Genomic DNA, 19,030 nt, shown 5'->3' with positions numbered 1-19,030 from the left:
TTCGAGATGGGCAAAATACAGGAACGCGGAGTTTCTTTGATTATGGTAGATGTTTTAGGGACATTTGCATTGAGTACCGAGCGGCTGGAGAGGAGCGACGTCCCCGTCGGTCGGTCCGTCGTTATTCTTTGATATTGACAAGATCCGAATGTAACACGATTCTATGAGATACACAATGTGGTGGTGGGTGGTGAGTGCGGAGGCCTTCAATTCTGTGTCCAGCCTACAAAATTAGAGAACGGACCGGCCGGTTCGAGCGCATGCCGGCTTATTATTGGGGGGGCATTTGGCTTAGTGCTGAATTATTGGTGCAAATTGACAACATTTTTCCTCATACGGAGTTGAAAAACATAGCACGGCAAGATGGCACGTCACATCTCCCTTGCGTCACCGTCGCGAAATTCTCTTGCCAAAAAGGAAAGGAAATAAATAAAAATAATAAAATCAGAAAAAAAATTTAGAAAAAAATTTACACCAACATCGGTCGAACTAAATTGATCGGATGTACTATCGGTAAATTATCAAAAGGTTTATGACTAAATTGGCCAAATTGAAAGGTTCCAAACTGAATTGGTATAAGCGCAATATATTTAGGATTTTTTTGGGCAAATATTTTTAGAAACCGAACATGGTCGTGCGAGCACTCTCATTCCTTAAGCCATATTCTCGATTTCCACGGGTTTTTGTCTCTAACTTGCGAATTGCGAACTAACTGTTCAAAACAAAAGAGTGCTTCTACTACTACTATGCCTCGAGTGGCCGTGCCTTGGGGGGTTTATACCACCGGACGGGATCACAATATATTATTTTTATATGTTACGACACCGTATATATATGATCGCTTCTATCCTTCAAAATAATCGCTTAATAAAAAAATATTTTCATCATCGATAATAATTAATGTCCAAATATTTCCGTGAACTTTTATCGTTTATTAATTTTTTCAAGAAAACATTGTCACGTAGATATTCAAGGCAACTCGGTTGAAAATTTTGACCATGTTTTTTTTTAAAAAAAAATTTAGTATATTAACGGGGGAAAAAAAAAAGGGGGTAACGAAAAACAGACCCTTCTTCATCTCCGTACGGTCTCCCTCGATTGCGATGGTTACGGACAGCGATCCCCTCGGGCAACCGGATAAATGCGGACAGCGATCGCGCGCGGGTTTAGGTGGACCGGAGAGACTTGCCCACGACGCGTCGGTGCGACCGGCGATGCCCGGTCACCGGCCCCCCCCTCACCACCGACACCTCTCTCCACCCCCCCCCCCCGGTCACCGTCCCCATACAAAAGAGCAATATCAAAAAAGCAACAACAAAAAAAAAGAAAAGAAAGAAAAAGGCGCCCCGTTTTTTTTTTTTCTCCAATTCCATTAACAATTAATTAATTAAACATCCCGAAAAAAAAAAAAAATCTCTGTTTTTAAAAACGCCACAGCTTCCCGCACTAACTCCACCACCACAACATCCCAATTCCCACTCTCTCTCTCTCTCTCTGACTGTCTGTCCGTCTGTCTCTGCGCGAAAGTAACTGTCCGGAAAGAGCAGCAGCGTCGCTTTCGAGGCACGAGAAAAGACGAGCGGGAATCATCGTCGTCTTCTTCTTTCTTCCTTCCTTTCTTTCTTCCTTCCTTCTTCCCCTGGTGATCCCGAGGCCGGCCATTGCCTCCGTGTCGAAGCTTTTTCCCCCTCTTCTGGGCTCGAGAGATCTCCGCAGAAGAAAGGGACGAGCCTTTTCTTGGGTTTCCCGGTCAGTATTATGACTCGTTCTTCCTTTCGCCGCTCTTCGCTCGCATTTTCTCGACGGTTTGTTTGCGGCCCTTTTGGACTTCGGTCGTGCGCGTGCCGGGTTTCTTGCCATTTTCGCTTTCGGCGGTCTTCTTCGTCGCCCGCGCTCGTCACTCGCGCGTTCCGGCTCTCCTCTGTTTGGTTTTTTTTTTTTTGGCCGTGCTCTGTTTCTGGTGGATTCGGAGGTCCGTTTCGCGTTGCGCTTGGGCTTTTTCTCGCGTGATTTTCCTGCGTTGAATTTCGGGGTCGTGTTGATTTTTTCGTGCTCTCGCGGTGCTTTTTGAACGCTGCGTGTAGGGCACTCGGATTGTTACGCTGCTCGGTTGTCTTGTCGGTGGAGTTTTGGCAGATCGGACTTCGGTGGACTGTTACTTGACCGTTGAGGTGCAAAACGCTCGTGGCGATTGTATCAAGCATTTCCGCTTGCTTCTGAGTAGCTTGCAATCACCGAAATTTTGGGTCTCCGTGATTATGCAGATGCGAGGAACGATTTTCATCTTGAAATCGCGCCGAGCATTTCGGTTTAGATCAGAATTCTCTGTTTGCAAACATTGGTTTTTTATTTTTATTTTTTTTGTGCACGAAGTGACTAGTTCAAAGTGCATTGCGTCACAGGAAGTAAAAGCAGAATTGTGCTTTGTGCTGGCTAGGATCAAAGATTGCTTCATCAAACAATTGGACCACTTGTGCAATCTTCATTTTCACGTTTGACTAATTGATAATGTTGGCCGCCGATTAATGGCATCGAATGGGGAACCTCACCTTGGGTTTGATTGGTTGGTGGGGTCCGTCGCAACAGATGCTTCCCCAAATTATTTGTTTTTGGAGGGACGGAATTACTCCAAGTGCAATCCCTGTGCTCCTGCTCCGTTGGGGTGTTGCTGAAATGGCACTAAACAGTCATCGCTACCTTTTAGTGTATATGAGATTTCATTTACTTTACATACACAAAACAGCAAATATAATTACAAGATTCCAATTGTGCTTAGACTGCTATTGGCAACACATATCGCTTCGTCGATGGACGGTTTTTATTGGTCATAGAGTGATTTAACTGAAAGTTGGGGAAGTACAGGTTGTGTTAACCTTACTTCCTTCTTAGGCTAGTGCTCCGTCTGTTTTAGCATTTTACTTGATCCGAGGATCTACGTGAAATTTTATGAAATTGCTTACTTTATTTGAAGAGAAAATGTCGTGTTCTTTTAGATGTAAGCTAGTTGAGATCTTTCTTTTCCTGGTTGCACCTGTGTACTGCTTACGAGAAAATTTTTTGTCCCGAATCCTGAAAGTCTTGCTTGTGCGGTTTTCGAGAAGCTTTTAGCAAAAGATAGCGCTGACAATTTATCTTTTAGGCATGTTTTCGTATCATGTTATTTGGACATGGTTGCAGCATCTTGTATGATGGGACTCATAAATGGTTCCCTACTCTTTTCCACCTGCTTGTTGATTACCTTTTTATTGCTGAAATCAGATAGCCAAAGCAAGAGCCTGTGGAGGTGCTTCTGGCTTGTTTAGCTTGGAGAAGTCTCTGATGATTGATTAGGGTGGGGTAAGTGGTGATGGTCTTTCGCAAGTCCAGTCCTTGCCATGCCTATAAGGCTTTTGTTAGCTTTTCATTGCACTCATTGCAGTTTCTGCTGGTTATATTTGTGTTGCAGTTGGGAGGATAAAACTATAAATGGAAACCAATAAGAAACGAACACCGAATAGCAGTCAAAAAAAGCGGTCCGAGAGAACAGATAAGAAAAACCAAAAACCACGTCAGGAGAATGGCGTGAAAGGTTTGAATGCCAAACAAACAGACCCTAAAGCTTCAATTGGTAGATCAGATTCTTGTGCTATAGTAGGTGATTCCAGCACAGGTGCTGAGCCTGCTGAAGTTTATGAAAACGTGGTTATACACTATGTAGATGATGCCAACAGGATTGAGGATAAGGATACAAATGGTAATGCACAAACTCCAGTGTTGCCTGATAAACAAATCAAGGATGAAACCTCGGATAACCATTCCAGTGATCTGGAGAAGGAATCTTGCCAGGGAAAGGAAGAAGGATCTGACACAGAGACTGTTAAAGATTCTGTATCAGCTCAAGGAGATTCTGTGACCACTGAGGAGGAAAAGGTAGAAAGATCTTCTGGGAAAGTCGACAAAAGAATAAACACGACAAGCACCACAGAGAGCTCACCTCGTGGATCGAGCAAGAAAATTGACCATGAAAGCAATACATCACATTCCAAGGCATTGCAGAGTACCAATGGGAAATCTACAAAATCCAGGAAGGAGACTTCTGGAGTTTCTACAAAAAGTAACGGTGACCCTGGGCATAGAGATTTTCCTTCTAAACCTTCATCAGAATCTTCTGAAGGAGTAGATGACAGAAGTACTGAAGAGATGAAGGAAGTTGATATTTTAGATGAAGCCTCAAATGGCACCCAGAGTGTTGGAAGTGACGGTGATGCTTCTGATGCTGGAGAAAATGAACGGAAGGATCAGGCTGCTTTGGAACAAAAGATGGAAGAAATGGAGATGAGAATTGAGAAACTTGAAGAGGAATTGAGAGAAGTTGCTGCCCTCGAAATCTCACTATATTCTGTGGTACCCGAGCATGGGAGTTCCGCACATAAAGTCCACACGCCTGCCCGACGTCTTTCTAGACTCTACATTCATGCTTGTAAGCATTGGACTCAAGACAAGCGGGCCACTATTGCTAAAAACATTGTCTCGGGGCTTGTCTTGATTGCAAAGTCCTGCAGTAATGATGTACCAAGGTACAAAAATTTGATGGTTTAGACTGAAGGAAATTAAAAGCTTCTCTTGCTATAATAAGCTCATTAATCTTTTTCCTTATTTGTGTATCTTAAGGTTAACCTTCTGGTTGTCCAACACCATTGCGCTGAGGGAAATCATTTCTCAAGCATTTGGCAGTTCACGTAACTCAAGCCCTTTTACAAGGTTTGCTGAGTCAAATGGGAGTAACAAGAAAAGTGAAGCCAAGTCTATGACACTGAAATGGAAGGGCAATTCTAATTTAAAGCAAACTAATGGCTCTATACAGTTTCTGGACGACTGGCAGGAAACAGGAACCTTCACGGGGGCATTAGAGAAAGTTGAGATGTGGATTTTCTCCCGGATAGTCGAGTCCATTTGGTGGCAGGTGTGTGTGACCTGGATAGCCTGTCCTTTTTGAAAGTTGAAATACATGATGGCGTAGTAAAATTGCCAAGATAGCCAGTAAACTCCTGTTTTCAGCTAGGGAGTTGATTGACTGATTTTGAGTTAGTGTGTCATTTCTATGTTGGATAAAAATTGCTAGTCGTATAGGTCAAACCATCTATCAGCCCATATCTCATTGTTGTCCGTTCTTCAGTTTGCATATGATCTTTGCATAAGTGGCAAAGTTTCTGATGGGTTAAATTCTATTTTGGCTGTTGTCTTCCATGTAGGCTTTCACTCCACATATGCAAACTCCCGTTGAGGATTCATTTTCCAACAAAAGCACGGGGAAGTTGCTGGGACCAGCTTTGGGTGATCAGCAGCAGGGGAATTTCTCTATCAACTTATGGACAAACGCTTTTCAAGACGCTTTCCAACAAATTTGTCCTGTTAGAGCGGCAAGACATGAGTGTGGTTGCCTGCCTGTATTGGCAAGGATGGTAGGTTTTAGCGGACATATTCTCTAAGCCGTTTGATATTGACATCCAAGTTCACTCTTACATGGGTTTAAACTGAAAGCATGTTAAAGTTTTTTCCCTTTGCTTCTGATTGGTTTAACCCCTTTTCTTATTGTCAGGTAATGGAACAATGTGTTGCCAGATTAGATGTGGCAATGTTTAATGCCATTCTGCGTGAATCAGCTTTTGAGATACCTACAGATCCAGTCTCTGATCCAATTGTCGACTCCAGGGTACTGCCTATACCAGCAGGACACTTGAGTTTCGGATCTGGAGCTCAGCTTAAAAATTCAGTAAGTATTTTAGCCACTTTATTTGAGCACCCATGCATCAAATGATTCCAGATTGCATCATCATCAACACCAATGTAAGGAGCATGCCTATACTTATGTACAAGTATGATCTTCCCATTTCTGTAATATCAAAGTCACTCTAATTTCAGATAGCTGAGAGCTTTATCCAATCCGATGATTTTTTTTTCCTGTAAGATTTGAGGAACATCATCAAATTGTGATGGATATCTTTTTGGTACAATCTTTTGGCTTTGTTCTTTGTCAGAGTGATGCTGTATAGTTCTGGTGTTTTCTAAAATGCCATCGCATGGAATCGATGGCTTTAGATGATAATTTTGAACACATGGTCCTGCAGGTTGGCAATTGGTCTAGATGGCTCAGTGACATGTTTGGCATGGATAACGACAACCCTGCTGAAGAGAATCAGCACAGTCACAAGGTGGAATGTCAGCAGGGTGGTGATAGTGAACTGAAGTCCTTCGTTCTTCTTAATGAACTGAGTGAACTTCTAATGCTCCCAAAAGACTTGCTTCTGGATCGATCGATCAGAAAGGAGGTAAGAATTTTTTATATGGCATCTTTCAGATTTGATGGATCCCGGTCAACCACCTTCTGCGCGTAACGTGACTTTCTAATTTTGCTAGGTGTGCCCAACCATTAGTCTGGCTTTAGTCAAACGGGTGCTCTGCAACTTTACTCCAGATGAGTTTTGTCCGGATCCTGTTCCAGGAGCTGTACTGGAGGCACTGAATGCCGAAGTATGTTTTAGTTTCATCCTGAACCGTTCTAGTTACATTTCTAACATGAGCAGCAGTTAATTGCTACCTGAAAGATCTCTTTGGGTAAAAATATTTCATGAGAGGAGAACTGTCCATCTGTTACAGTAGGTTTTAAACGACCAATCACATGCTTTTCCTTTTCCTCTTCCTCATCGTCACTCTGAAGAGTAAAAGGATGCCAGGCACACAGGGGACCAAGTGCTATATTATTTATGAAACGTGCTAGAAGTAATAAGAAATAACTCAGTGACACGGCAAGTTTTAATTAAATTTTGAAACAAGTGAGAACAATTTATTAAAAAGTTGGTTTGTATAAGTACCCAATGTTAAATTTTCACATCACTTAGAAGGTTGGTATTAGTAATATTTCTCATTGTCCCTAGCAATGATGCATTCCTTATAATTGGTCACCATGCATATGCTGATTTAAATATTCTGCAGCGCAAGTCGGATTTATTTATAAAATTCCTGCATAAGGAGCCTAGGTCTGAGTTATCGATAATTCTGTTAATTAGTTACCTTGATATTTTAACATTTTGCCAAACAGCTGAGTTTTCTTTTGAACAATAGCAATATTCCTGCTGCTTACTTTGTTTTTCCTCTCTTTATGGTCAATACTTGTACAGAGTTTTGTGGAGCGGCGAATTTCTGGAGAAACCGTGAGAAACTTTCCTTATACAGCTGCTCCCGTTACGTACTGCCTGCCTTGCTCTCTTGATGTGGCAGAGAAAGTTGCAGAGGCAGGAGTCCGTTCTCAGTTGTCAAGAAATGCGTCTGCAGTGCAGAGAAAAGGATACACGAGCGATGAAGAACTTGAAGACTTGGAATCTCCTCTCATGTCTATAATGGATAATATGTATTCATCTCCGACTACCATCAGTAATGGAAATGGAAACGGGAAACTAGTGGAGCATCCTGGTTACTCTTCGCTGAATGCAAGATATGAGCTCCTTCGAGAGGTCTGGTCCGAGTGAGCTGTGGTTCATGTATATTCCGATTCCCTGTCAAATGTAAAGTCGCATGAGATAAAGTTTTATATCCATGAAAATGTAGAGAATGGAGGAGATGAAAGGTGAAAGCTTTTTGAGCTATCTGATATAAACAGATTTATTGTATATTTGCCGCAACTTGTGAGTTTTACACAGTTCAAGATTTCTTTCATTTTTTTTATGTCCGTTTCCCTTGCTGTCCAAGTTACCCTTGCTTCAGAAAGAAGTTGTATAGCTGAAATGAAGTTAACCGGCATAAATTGCATGAGGAGTTCAGACTGCTATTCACTACTCAACAGGTTCCTCTTAGGAAGAAATCGTTCATCTAATGGTTATATCCGGGTGAAACATGCTATGAGGCATCCAATTCGGCTTGTTTGCATCGACCGTGACTTGTAACAATTCTCGATGCATATAGACTATAATCTAATCGTCAAAACACGCATACCAAATAAAAATTGAGACAGCTGCTTGGCAAGATTCGCTGCAATCCGTGAGATGTTAATATTTGCTTAGGAAAATACAAAATTGATCGATTCCAAGGATGAACTACTAAAGATGTAACCGCCGTCTTTACAACAATTAGATCGAGTAAAACAGATAATGATCATTAATCAGATAACTAGTTCAACCCTTGTAGAACTATCCCTCCATCTTGCAAACACTTCATGTTACCACAATCACGACATCGACATTCGCTCCACAGCGAAGTTCGGTTTCCTCGGCATTTTCATGAGATGGAAGACGTTTATTAGCTCTACACTTGTTAATCATATTAAGTATTTGTGTATGTGCATTCACGAAAATGCAGATGCCATTTCTCTTCCATCTGAGAAAAAGTTCTCAGACGTTCTTTTCCAGATGATCAAAAATCAAAACGAGAGAAATGCAGAAAAAAAGTCGAATTTACAAGCGGGACTTCAGCTTAATTTTCACACTGACACCGGGTTCTCTGAGGCAGAGAACTCCAAACTCGGAAAGCTACCCTTAGAACCGAGTAACTGAAGATTTCTGACGACTTCAGGCATTGATGGTCGTTTTTCCGGCGCCACGGATGTGCAGCGCAGAGCGATCTCCAGTGCTCCCAGCATTTCCTTTTGGGAGGAGCTTGATATCTTGGGGTCAAGCAATTGGAGGGCCCCGTTTGTGAGGTTGATTTTCCGTCGAACCCACTTCACGATATCAACAGACTCGATCAGTTCCTTTTGCTCTGCTTGCCGGCCAGTCACCAGCTCTAACAACACAACCCCGAAGCTGTAAACGTCCATTTGCTCAGTAGCTTTCTTGCTGTATCCACATTCTGTAATCCAAGAACAAAATGAGTTGAGCGATTTGAGATCTTTTGGAACCATATAGATAGGCGTATATCATTCTTTAAGTTCAGTAATGTGTGTGAGAAATCAAAGTCATGTATTAAATCTACTAAATAAGGTTTTAGCAGGAGCACTTGGGCAGAAACGATGTTAGAAAACCTATTTTTGAAAAAAATAGGGAAATTTTAATCATGAACTATTAGTAGATTTCAAACAGTCGCGATAGAAAACCTCACTTTTTATGCATGCCGTTCATTTAATATGAAATGCCTGGAAGAACTTTTTCAGTGGGGAAGAGCAAGTTTCTGTTAAATGAAGATAAAAGGATGCAACAACAATCGCAATGGAATTTTTAATCATGAAGACCTTGGAGACATCAATCAGTTCTGGAATCCAAATAAGGCCTGCCGAACTCAGGACTGCTACTCGTTTGGCTTGAGCTAATGAAGCATATAATTGTTTTAAAAAATGAGGTTAAAATCTAACTGGGAGTCTTGTTACCTGGTGCATTGTAACAAGAGGAAGCTAATTCTGAAACAAGTGTGGTCTGAAATGCTGCTTCACCGACTACTCGGTCAAGCGCGAAATCAGTGAGCTTGGGGTTAAATTCAGCGTCCAGAAGAATATTACTCGACTTAACATTCCTGTGAAGTAAATGAGGAACGTAGTCCTTGTGCAGGTATGCCAGTCCTTGCGCAACTCCAATGGCAATTCGGAATCTGAAGCCCCACTGAATCTGAAAGTCTGGCCTGAAAAGTAAGTCCCCCAAGCTACCACCAGTCACAAATTCATAGATTACAAATATTGACTCGTCAGAGTGGAAGAAACCCAGGATTTTAGCAATGCTTTTGTGCCTAGTTTTAGCTAATATCTTGATCTCAGACTTCAGTGCTTTAGAAGAGTGGATTCCAAAATTAACCAACTTTTTCACTGCAATCAGTTCGCCACTAGGTAGACTTAGCACAAACACTCTACCGAAAGCCCCACCAGCTCCGACAGCGGTTTTCTCATTCATTCCCATGATCAAATCCTGCTCGGTGACTCTCAGAGGATAAAAGAAAACTGAACGCCAAACACCCCTTTGCTGTTTTTGCTTCGATGATTTGTGATACACGAAGAAACCAGCAGCTACAATTAAAACCCCAACACCAAAAGCCACAGAAATCAGGGCATACGTCAATGTCGTAATCCTCGTCTTGTGGCGGCTTGGTTGGGCATCCAAACATGGTGTTGATAATCCCGGCCCACAGAGCCCACGATTTCCTTGGAGAAACGAAGCAGGAAGACCTGAAATCAGAGCATATGGAACCCTCCCAGAGAGCTCGTTGAAGGACACATTCAGGAGAGCAAGCTTCAAGTTCTGAAACTGTTGTGGAATTGGTCCAGTGAGTTTATTAGCCGAAAGATCGAGGTAAGTTAATACCGATAGATCGGCCAGCGATGAGGGGATCTCCCCGGTTAGACTGTTGCCGGCCAACGCCAATGAAACAAGCCTCCTGCATTTCATCAGCTCCGGAATTTGACCAGAAAGTGCGTTGTGGGAGAGATTTACTATGCTCATAACGGGTGAATCGCAAAAATTTGGAGGGATTTCGCCATGGAATTTATTTAAAGACCCAGAGAACCTGTATAAGCTCTTGACTAGACCAAGACCCTGAGGAATTTTACCAGTGAAGCTGTTGTTATCGATCTGAACTTGCTCCAACTTTGTAGCCATCGACACCGAATCAGGGATCTCCCCAGAAAACCTATTGTTTTCAGCCCTTACCACTTTAATCTTAGGCAATGACCATAACCCACTAGGAAAATCACCGGAAAAATCATTGTTCTGAATTTGGAATTTCTCTAGATTCAAGCACTCGTGGATAGACTCAGGCACCGACCCATTAAGCATATTTGTATGGAGACTGAGCTCAATAAGACCTTTCGCACCGCAGATACCATCAGGAAATGACCCCACAAGCCTATTCTGTGAGACATCAAAAGAAACCAAGTTCTTGAGTGAAGCCACAACTGTCTGAGAAATCCCACCAGTGAGGTTATTCTGAGAAAGGTCCAAAACAGCCAAACTCTGCAACCCCGCCAAGGAATCTGGTATCCCACCATAAAAGCCGGACCTTTGAAGCAAAAGCTGCTCCAGCCTCACGAGCTTCCCGAAATCACCAAGAATCTCACTCACCAAATACGCATTCTCAGACAAATCAAGAACAACAAGCTCTGTGAAGTTCCCAATGATAGGAGGCACATTACCTGAGAGCAAGTTGCTTCCCAAATTGAGAACTTGGAGGTCCTTGAGAGCACCAATGCCTTCTGGGATTTTTCCCTCGATTTGGTTCCTGCTCAAATCAAGAACCTTCAAGGAGCTGAACCGAGCAATCTGGTCGGGGATGGCGCCCCAGATGAGATTGTTGCTGAGGTTCAGAGTCTCCAGGGAAGTGCACTGAGAGAGCTCCAGAGGAATGGGCTGGTCGAAGAGGTTGTCAGCAAGATTGAGGTAAGACAGATAGCGAAGCTCGCACACTGAAGCTGAGATTTCGCCAGAGAGGTTCAGGGCTTGAAGGTTGAGCGCAGTGACGTGGAATGGCGGGTTGGCGGTGCAAGAAACGCCGGTCCAGTTACAGTAGTGAGCGGGTGAGGAAGAGGAGGAAGAGGACCATGTGGACAGAGAGTGGTTCGGGTCTTTAATGGAGGACTTGAAGGAGAGGAGGGTGCCAGCTTCTGAGGAGGAGGCCGAGCAGAGGATGAAGATGTGCAGAGTCGCGGAGAGGAAGAGTGGGAATGTGCAGGTTGCAGCCATCGGAGGCAGCTCTGAGAGACTTAAAGGTGCTGTCTTTGAGTCTCTTACTTGGAAATATATATCTGCTGAATCGACCCTTCTTTACTTCGCTTCCAAAGTGATGATCTTTGGGTCCAATGAAGAAGAAGAAGAAGAAGAAGAAGAAGGAACAGGAGGAAAAGGAAGGTGTGGGGGGTGGGAGAGTGTGACTCGGAGGAGGACGAATGATGCAATAGATGGCAGCTGTGTCAAAAGTTGCAATCGAGTACTTCTCTCAAAAAGCGCAAAAAACCAGGAAAGGAGAAAAAGATTACAAAAGAAAAAGTTGTGCATAAAGTCATACGGCCTTTGACATATGTGAACTTGGATGTCACATGTAAGTATTCATTGGACTTACTTGCCATGTTTATGTATTAAATTCGTTTTGAATGGTAAGATCTGATGGGTTTCATGCTAGACTTACCATATTTTTTCGGGATCACTGTTTCAAGAAGAAAAAGTCAAGCGCTTGTTGGATGCTGTCTTTTTGTTGCATGAACATTCCTAGTTAAATTCACATACATCTTTATTTTTATCCTATTCACGGGATCACGTATAAATAGAAATGCCTAATCGATACAAGCATTTTCAATTTTCTATAAAAAGTAGGAGAATCATCCGGGCGGGCGAATGCCGAGGAGTCGGCTATAATCAGAAAAAAAGAAATAGTAGAATTAACGTCTTCTGGTGTGGATACAATACGAGTATAGTATGTCTTCACTGCTTTTGATTTTCTGAATTTAATTATTCTTTGTTGATTTTCTTTTTAGCAATTAGGGATTGGACTAGACAAGGCAAATGAACTTTGTTGAAGAATTATCCTATATCGATTTACAAGAGGTCCTAAATACTCTTTCTATTCACGTGGTCTCCATTCACCTAATAACTTAAATTATTGGATTGAAATTTCTAACAAACTTAACATCAAATCATACCTCGGTACATCTTCCCTGGCTCTCATATGAACTTGTCCTGTCCTCCCCTATTGCTACACATCAAGATTAGTTTTTGTACTACAGCCTACCAAGCTTTAATCAACACTCTATTGATTATGCCAGCCGTCCTGAGAGAGAGTGGTTAGGAAAAGGGAATGTGGTCGTATTTCCTCCTTTTTTCCTCACATTCAAATCATTGTCCTCCAACAACCATCAAGATGCATCATGCATTGGACTTTGCAGAGTCCCTTTTGGTGTTTTCTTGCTAGCACTGGCATGCCCAAATCATGCATTGTTCCTCCATGCATGGCCGTTCTTATGAGGTCAATTTCGCTTAAGACAAGAAGAGAATCCAAAGCCCCCAGATAGTCAATGCCACTCTTTAGATTTGTAAGGGCCTCATGCCTCAATAATAATAATAAAAGAATATCTCGACCACGGCGTGTAAACCCGTCGTGTAGGAGCTTGAGATCGCCCCCGGGTCGCGGCCCTATAGGAGATTCGAACTTCCGGTCGAAGCCCGCCGAGACGACAACCCCCGGGGGTATACCGCGAGAAAAAGATAATTTGCCCTCGATTTGGAATCGCCCCTAACATAAGACTACCGATTAGATGATGATCACTTTTATACTAAAACTTTTTGGAAAAATTTTCCCCGCAATTTTTACCTTTTTCTTTTTTCTGGAGTTCTTCGCCACAAGATTATTACAAAAGCTGTCAATTCCAATCCACATGACTAGGGTGCGGTGGCCATGTAAATCAAAAAAACGTGAGCCTGAGCTTCATGTGCTTTTGAAACCAACAAGCCTAAGCCAAAGGGGAGAAAAAAAAATTGCAGAGATGACCAGGTAGAGAAGCAGGGGCGGTTCAGTAAAGGGGATAAATTCTTTATCAAAACCGATAAAATATAATAAGTAATAAACGTGTAATAATAAATAAACAAATAAAATAGAGATCATGCGTGGTGAGGGAATCCAAAAGACATCCCGTGAACGCAGAAGGAGGGCAAGAGAGGACAAAAAGGAAAGGGGAGGGGGGGACCGAGGGCACGAGGCAGATGATTCCACGCCGCACGTGCCGAAGTCAGCCCTTGCTCAAAGCATTGGCTGATCTGGGAAGAAGCCCTACGTGCAAGTAATGGAAACTAGATTTGGGATAACGACACCGATCTTCTTTGAACTTTGGCCCAATATATTATATGGTAACGTGATTCTTCGATTTTAGCTCTTTTGATACGTGTTCAATTTAGTCTTCGAACTATATGAAAATATTAAATATTGTCCTTCCATTAATTCAAGATCAGAGATAACAGTGAACATTTTCATATAGTTCGGAGACTAAATTGAACATGTATCTAAAATTCAGGAACTACATTGAATAAATTAAAAGTTCGGATATCACATTACACATTAGGCTAAAGTTTATGGATCACATCGAATAAATTAAAAGTTTATAGATCACATTGCTTACTGAGCCAGAGTTTAGAGATTATTTGTGTGATTTTTCCACCATATTTAGGGCTGCTCCTTGCGTGGACCTTTTATATAAAATGCGATCAAGTGTGACTAAATACAAATATAGATTATTTAGGTGAGCACTTGATTAACCCGAAAAAAGAAAAAAAAATACAAATGAAAAATTGTACGCGAGATGAACAGCTTGAACGCTCACCGAATGGACACGTTGGGAATCGATTTTATGAAAATGTAGTCTTTCCTTTTTTTCTTAGGAAAATACCACGAAAAACCCTAAACTATGCTACTCATGACAAATTTACCCTAAACATTTTTTGTGACACGAAAAACCTCAAACTATGCCACTTGTGACAAATTTACCCAGAACTTTTTTTTGTGACACGAAAAACCCAAAACTATGCCATTTGCAATACATTTACTCCACAATACTTTGGCCAAAGGGCATTTTCATTTTTTTCCTTTTTATGTTTGTTTTTTCCTTTTTTTTTCTTTCTTTCCTCTTCCCTCCGCCGACCATGGCAGAGGGAAGCCGGCGTCAGGCGAGGGTTGCCCTCCCCTGGGCGGGCGAGGGTTGCCCTCGCCCGACGCTGGCGAGGGCCGCCCTTGCCAACTTCCCTCCGCCATGGCCGGCGGAGGGAAGAGGAAAGAAAGGAAAAAAAAACAGAAAAAAGAAAAAAGACGAAAATGCCCTTGAGCCAAAGTATTGTGGGGTAAATGTGTCACAAGTGGCATAGTTTGGGGTTTTTCATGTAAAAAAAAATGTTCAGGGTAAATTTGTCACAAGTGACATAGTTTGAGGTTTTTCGTGTCACAAAAAAAAAATTCAGGATAAATTTGTCACAAGTATCATAATTTGAGATTTTTTTTTGATATTTTTCCTTTTTTCTTTTTCTCTTTTTTTCTAAAAGGAATTGATTTCCATTTATTAGTGTTCAAGAGCACCGTTGAAAAAGGACATGGGGCATTTATCATGAGGGGGCGATTTCGTGCTGAAATCGTGCAAGGGAAATTGGCGTGAAACATGGGTAAACAGGGAATGCAATAATTGAGTTGGCCGGACCTAAGAGAGTAGGGAAATTTCTTGCTTGGACTTGGGTCGAGTGGGATCCGGCAAATTGCAATCGTTGATTTTACGGACTCGGCGATATGGCCGTTGATCACGTGAGTCTCACGTGGATATCATGCGTGATTTTCACGAGATCAATGAACATGACTCACTCGGTCCTCTGGACCCGGATCCGCGTAAGTATTTCAAAAATTAGGTAGGTGGTACGTTAATCCGTATAGACATAAAAGGCAATCAATATGTATATCTTCTTCAAACTTGACTTTTCTTTCGTGAAAAAACCGCAACCTGGCCAAAAAACTATCGAATCGCACCTTCTCTCTCTCCCTCGGATGGCAATAGCGATCATAAAAACTACGCAATGCCTAACTCAATATCGATGATATATCAAAACTTCCCAACACGAATCAACAAATTTCACGAATCAATTAACGAATGCTCGTAGATATCGTGGGCATCCTAAAAGCATACAATCGCGGATTCTTGGTAAGTGGAGTCGAGCAAGCAATTCTCTTTGTCATTTTCTCTCTCTCGGTCACGTATGACGACGAAGCGAAACAACAGTTGCATCTATCCCCCGTGTCCGTGACTCGTGCAGCTTTAAGAACGTCGAAAATCGTCAAGCCGATGTTGGATCGAAACACGTGTGTTCAACGCATTGACTATGTATGTATAGGCTCCCAAAAAACCAGCCCTGTTCCCTATACTGACCATCTCTTTTTGTAAAAGTCATTCCGCTTTGGCGAATGCAACAAAGTGTCTCACTCGTGAGTCAACTTCTTTTCGGACAGCGGCAACAGAGAGTATCCGAGGGAGGGGAAAAAGGAGGAGTGGAATGGAACCCTAGGATATCTCGTTGTCAAATTATATAGGGGTTGATATCACGAATACTTGCAAATTAATTTTAATCCCAAACTGGTGTATCTGTGATAATTTTACCTTCCGTTACTTTTCATTAAATTTTACCATCAAATTTCTGTGTTGGATGACACGTGACAGATGACGAATGTACCGGTTTGAAGTTTTAACGATAGATGTATCAGTTTATGATTTTTCGTGGTATTAATTCAATTTAACGAATGATAAATTTATTACGAATGTATCAGTTTGGGATTTTTTATAGTCACAAAATTAGCTAATGGTAAATTTATCACGGGTGTATCAATTTAGGGTTTTTTGTGATTAAAATATTAGTTTGAGATAAAATTTTCAGAAATGAATAAGTTTGAGATCTATAGTGATATTAACTCGCTATATAGTAACAGGGATTTTGTGAAACACCCATATAACATGAATATGTATACGAATTCAAATTACTTTTTTCTACAGTGGGTTTTTTTTTTTTTTTTTGGGATAGTGACTTTATCCAAAAAGGTGTTCATGTAACTTGGGGAAAAGTCATGGGTATTTGTGCAAGTTTTGTTGGGGGGGAATTCCCCAAGTCCCAAAAGGAGATGGTGATTAGAGTGCCCCTTTTTGTCTCTGCTGGAAGGAACCAGACATGGGTTTGGCGCTAAGTGGTGGGGATGAAAGAGGATTTGGAGAGTTTTCCTACTGTCATCAAATATATTTGCAGCACTTATTGCATTGAAGAAAGCCATGAAGAATCATTATTACATGTGCACAAACACACACACTCTCATCGATTGCCCCCTACCTATTTTTTGCTTTACGGTGGAGTGTGGGGACGCACAACCCTACTCTCCCAATGTTTTGGCTCCCCATGCTCTCTCGTGTAATTTCATTTTTTGTCTCGACCCATTACATGAAACAGATTGAATCGATCGAAATAGGACCCTTTCTAATAGGTGCGCAGTTCATAGATAGGCTAAATCCATTCTTGATCCGACGAGAGTGGGGGAGCAATCATCAGGGTAAGAATGGATCATATAAACTTCAAACTCTTTCTATCAGAAAAGAAAGTTTCGAACTCATGGAAGGTTTCCAAAATGGCGGGGGGTAAAAAATGGATCGTTGGGTGATATGGTCCAACGCTGACAAGAATGTCGGTTCTTTAATTGGAGGAGCTTGTGACTTTTTTTAAGTCTTATATCAATTGGAAGAGACTTGATCGAGTGCTTTATAAATCGACACCCACCCTCAAACGGTCGCCATTTTTGTGTGATTATTCGGAGTGTTTCTCTTGGGAGCTCGACCAACACGGAATGGCCCCGATCGTTACACTTTCTATTCATCATTCGGGCAGGTAAAAATCATCAATGGAATGTCGAGAATCAAGATATTTGTATTAATTACAGATGACCTTACCGGCTCTTTGACTAGCATGTAGGGAAGAATACTCGAGAGGGGGTTCTCATTCAAATAAATTGCATCGCTAAAAAGGAAGCAAAGATGGATTAGGCAATGCTTGAACTCGGATGCCAGGAATGGAATCTCGAAGTGAATAGAGAGCACATAGGCCTTCCTAACTTTACCCACGCATTTCCAAGTATATACTAAGCCACCCAAGCCTGTCGCACATTTAATAATAAGCCCTAAAATCTCTCCCTCTGTCTCTCGAATCTTGAAAAGGGCAAACATGCTTTGGCGCACATTTTAAATTTTCATGAAATTCGCAGCTAATAAGAGCCAAAAGGATAGCTTTTGTCATGGCCTATCCGCCAATTCGGTCAAAAGAAGAGAACAGTATTCCTTGCTATTGTATAAGCATCGCATCGGGTCAGCAAGGTTGCAGCTTTTCATTCGCCCAAAAAGGAACACCAAATAGTCAAACCATGGGTATCCTCCTTGTCTTTTATATATAAAAAAGAAAGCCTTTGAGGTTTCAATTATTCCACAAAAAAATATTAATTTAGAAATATCATTTGCATCACTTGAAATAATTAGTCGGTATAAAATATTTTCGTTATCCACAGCAATCCATATCTAAACAATTTCGTTGATGAAAAAAATATTTTCACTTCATTCATTTTTACAAGTGATATAAGTGATTATTTTTAAGAAAATATTTTTCAAATCATTCATTTTTTGTGAAAACAAGCAGAACCTAAGATCTTTTCTAACGCCCCTTGTAAATCAAGAGGCATCGGGGTTGCACCAAATAAGTTTGAAACACCAATGCAATCGTAATAGGGTGACTTCTCCATTTGCACTTGGAGAGTTATGTGACTTATGTCTATGTCTGATTAGATGGAAGCCCAATCGAACAATATGACTCGACTGAAGACAGTTTGAATCAAGAAAGTGCATTTATTTTGTGAAGAACTTTATGTCGAAAGAAATGATGTTGCCTGGAATTCATTTTCAAGAAATCTGGTGATTTTTCTAATGTTTGATTGTGAGCATGAAAATGAGTGGAAGTACTTTTCCGCCATTTGAATTTTACTTATGAAAGTAGGATGTATTATGCAATGCTATTAAATTATGCAAAGGAAACGATAAATTATAAATGCTTGCACACTTCGATGAAGCTCTCGTAGAGGGGAAAATTATCCAAAAAATTCAATACTTATTGCATGGAGGTCAATTCTGTCATAAACTTTTAAATTGTACCAATTTTATCGTAAAACCTTTTGATGATTTGACAATTTAGTATTAAAATTTTTAATGATTTGTCAATTTAAATGTCTAAATAATAGGTTTATAACTAAATTGACAAATCGTTAATATTTAAAACTAAATTGGCCGCTGTAAAATAAGTTTAACACTGTTGAGACAATTATCCCACTTGTAGAGGGTTGAGTGTGATTTGGAGATTAGGAATCACTGAGAATGAATAACTCAAACTTACTGTTATCTCAATCGTATCACTTGATCTGTAGTGAAATCCGGTAATATACTTTTCATAAAATAGGTAATGTCGTGCAAATCATGTAAATCTATTAAGCGATTTATTTCCTTATTCTATTTATTATATTTGATCGCTTGTTTTTGCAATATATACCG

General features: G+C 41.1%; 2 protein-coding genes across 4 annotated transcripts; one reads left to right on the top strand and one right to left on the bottom strand.

Moving 5' to 3' along the window:
- The first annotated feature begins 2,214 nt into the window (after nt 1-2,214).
- LOC115674647 (uncharacterized) lies at nt 2,215-7,692 on the top strand. Of its 3 annotated transcripts, none has more exons than XM_030597106.2 (8): nt 2,224-3,336; nt 3,419-4,556; nt 4,651-4,942; nt 5,232-5,441; nt 5,579-5,752; nt 6,108-6,308; nt 6,397-6,510; nt 7,158-7,692. In XM_030597106.2, exons 2-8 carry the CDS (start codon nt 3,466-3,468, stop codon nt 7,503-7,505), a joined length of 2,430 nt encoding a protein of 809 aa, XP_030452966.2. In that variant the 5' UTR covers nt 2,224-3,336; nt 3,419-3,465; the 3' UTR covers nt 7,506-7,692. The 3 variants fall into 3 exon arrangements, with proteins under 3 accessions (XP_056158848.1, XP_030452966.2, XP_030452964.2); XM_030597104.2 differs by having other exon boundaries at nt 2,225-3,336; nt 3,446-4,556; XM_056302873.1 differs by lacking the exons at nt 6,397-6,510; nt 7,158-7,692 and having other exon boundaries at nt 2,215-3,336; nt 3,446-4,556; nt 5,579-5,826; nt 6,108-6,275.
- Nucleotides 7,693-8,316: 624 nt separating this feature from the next.
- On the bottom strand, nt 8,317-11,933 carry LOC115674750 (probably inactive leucine-rich repeat receptor-like protein kinase At5g06940). The gene is made up of 2 exons (XM_030597248.2): nt 9,335-11,933; nt 8,317-8,820 (listed from the first exon to the last, which is right to left on the bottom strand). Exons 1-2 carry the CDS (start codon nt 11,628-11,630, stop codon nt 8,453-8,455), a joined length of 2,664 nt encoding a protein of 887 aa, XP_030453108.1. The 5' UTR covers nt 11,631-11,933; the 3' UTR covers nt 8,317-8,452.
- Nucleotides 11,934-19,030: the final 7,097 nt, after the last annotated feature.

This window comes from Syzygium oleosum, unplaced genomic scaffold, assembly GCF_021117445.2.
Source record: "Syzygium oleosum isolate NSW1041296 unplaced genomic scaffold, Sole_v2.1 Sole_v2.25, whole genome shotgun sequence".
Taxonomy (NCBI): Eukaryota; Viridiplantae; Streptophyta; class Magnoliopsida; order Myrtales; family Myrtaceae; genus Syzygium; species Syzygium oleosum.
This window is presented reverse-complemented; position numbering and strand designations above follow the sequence as displayed.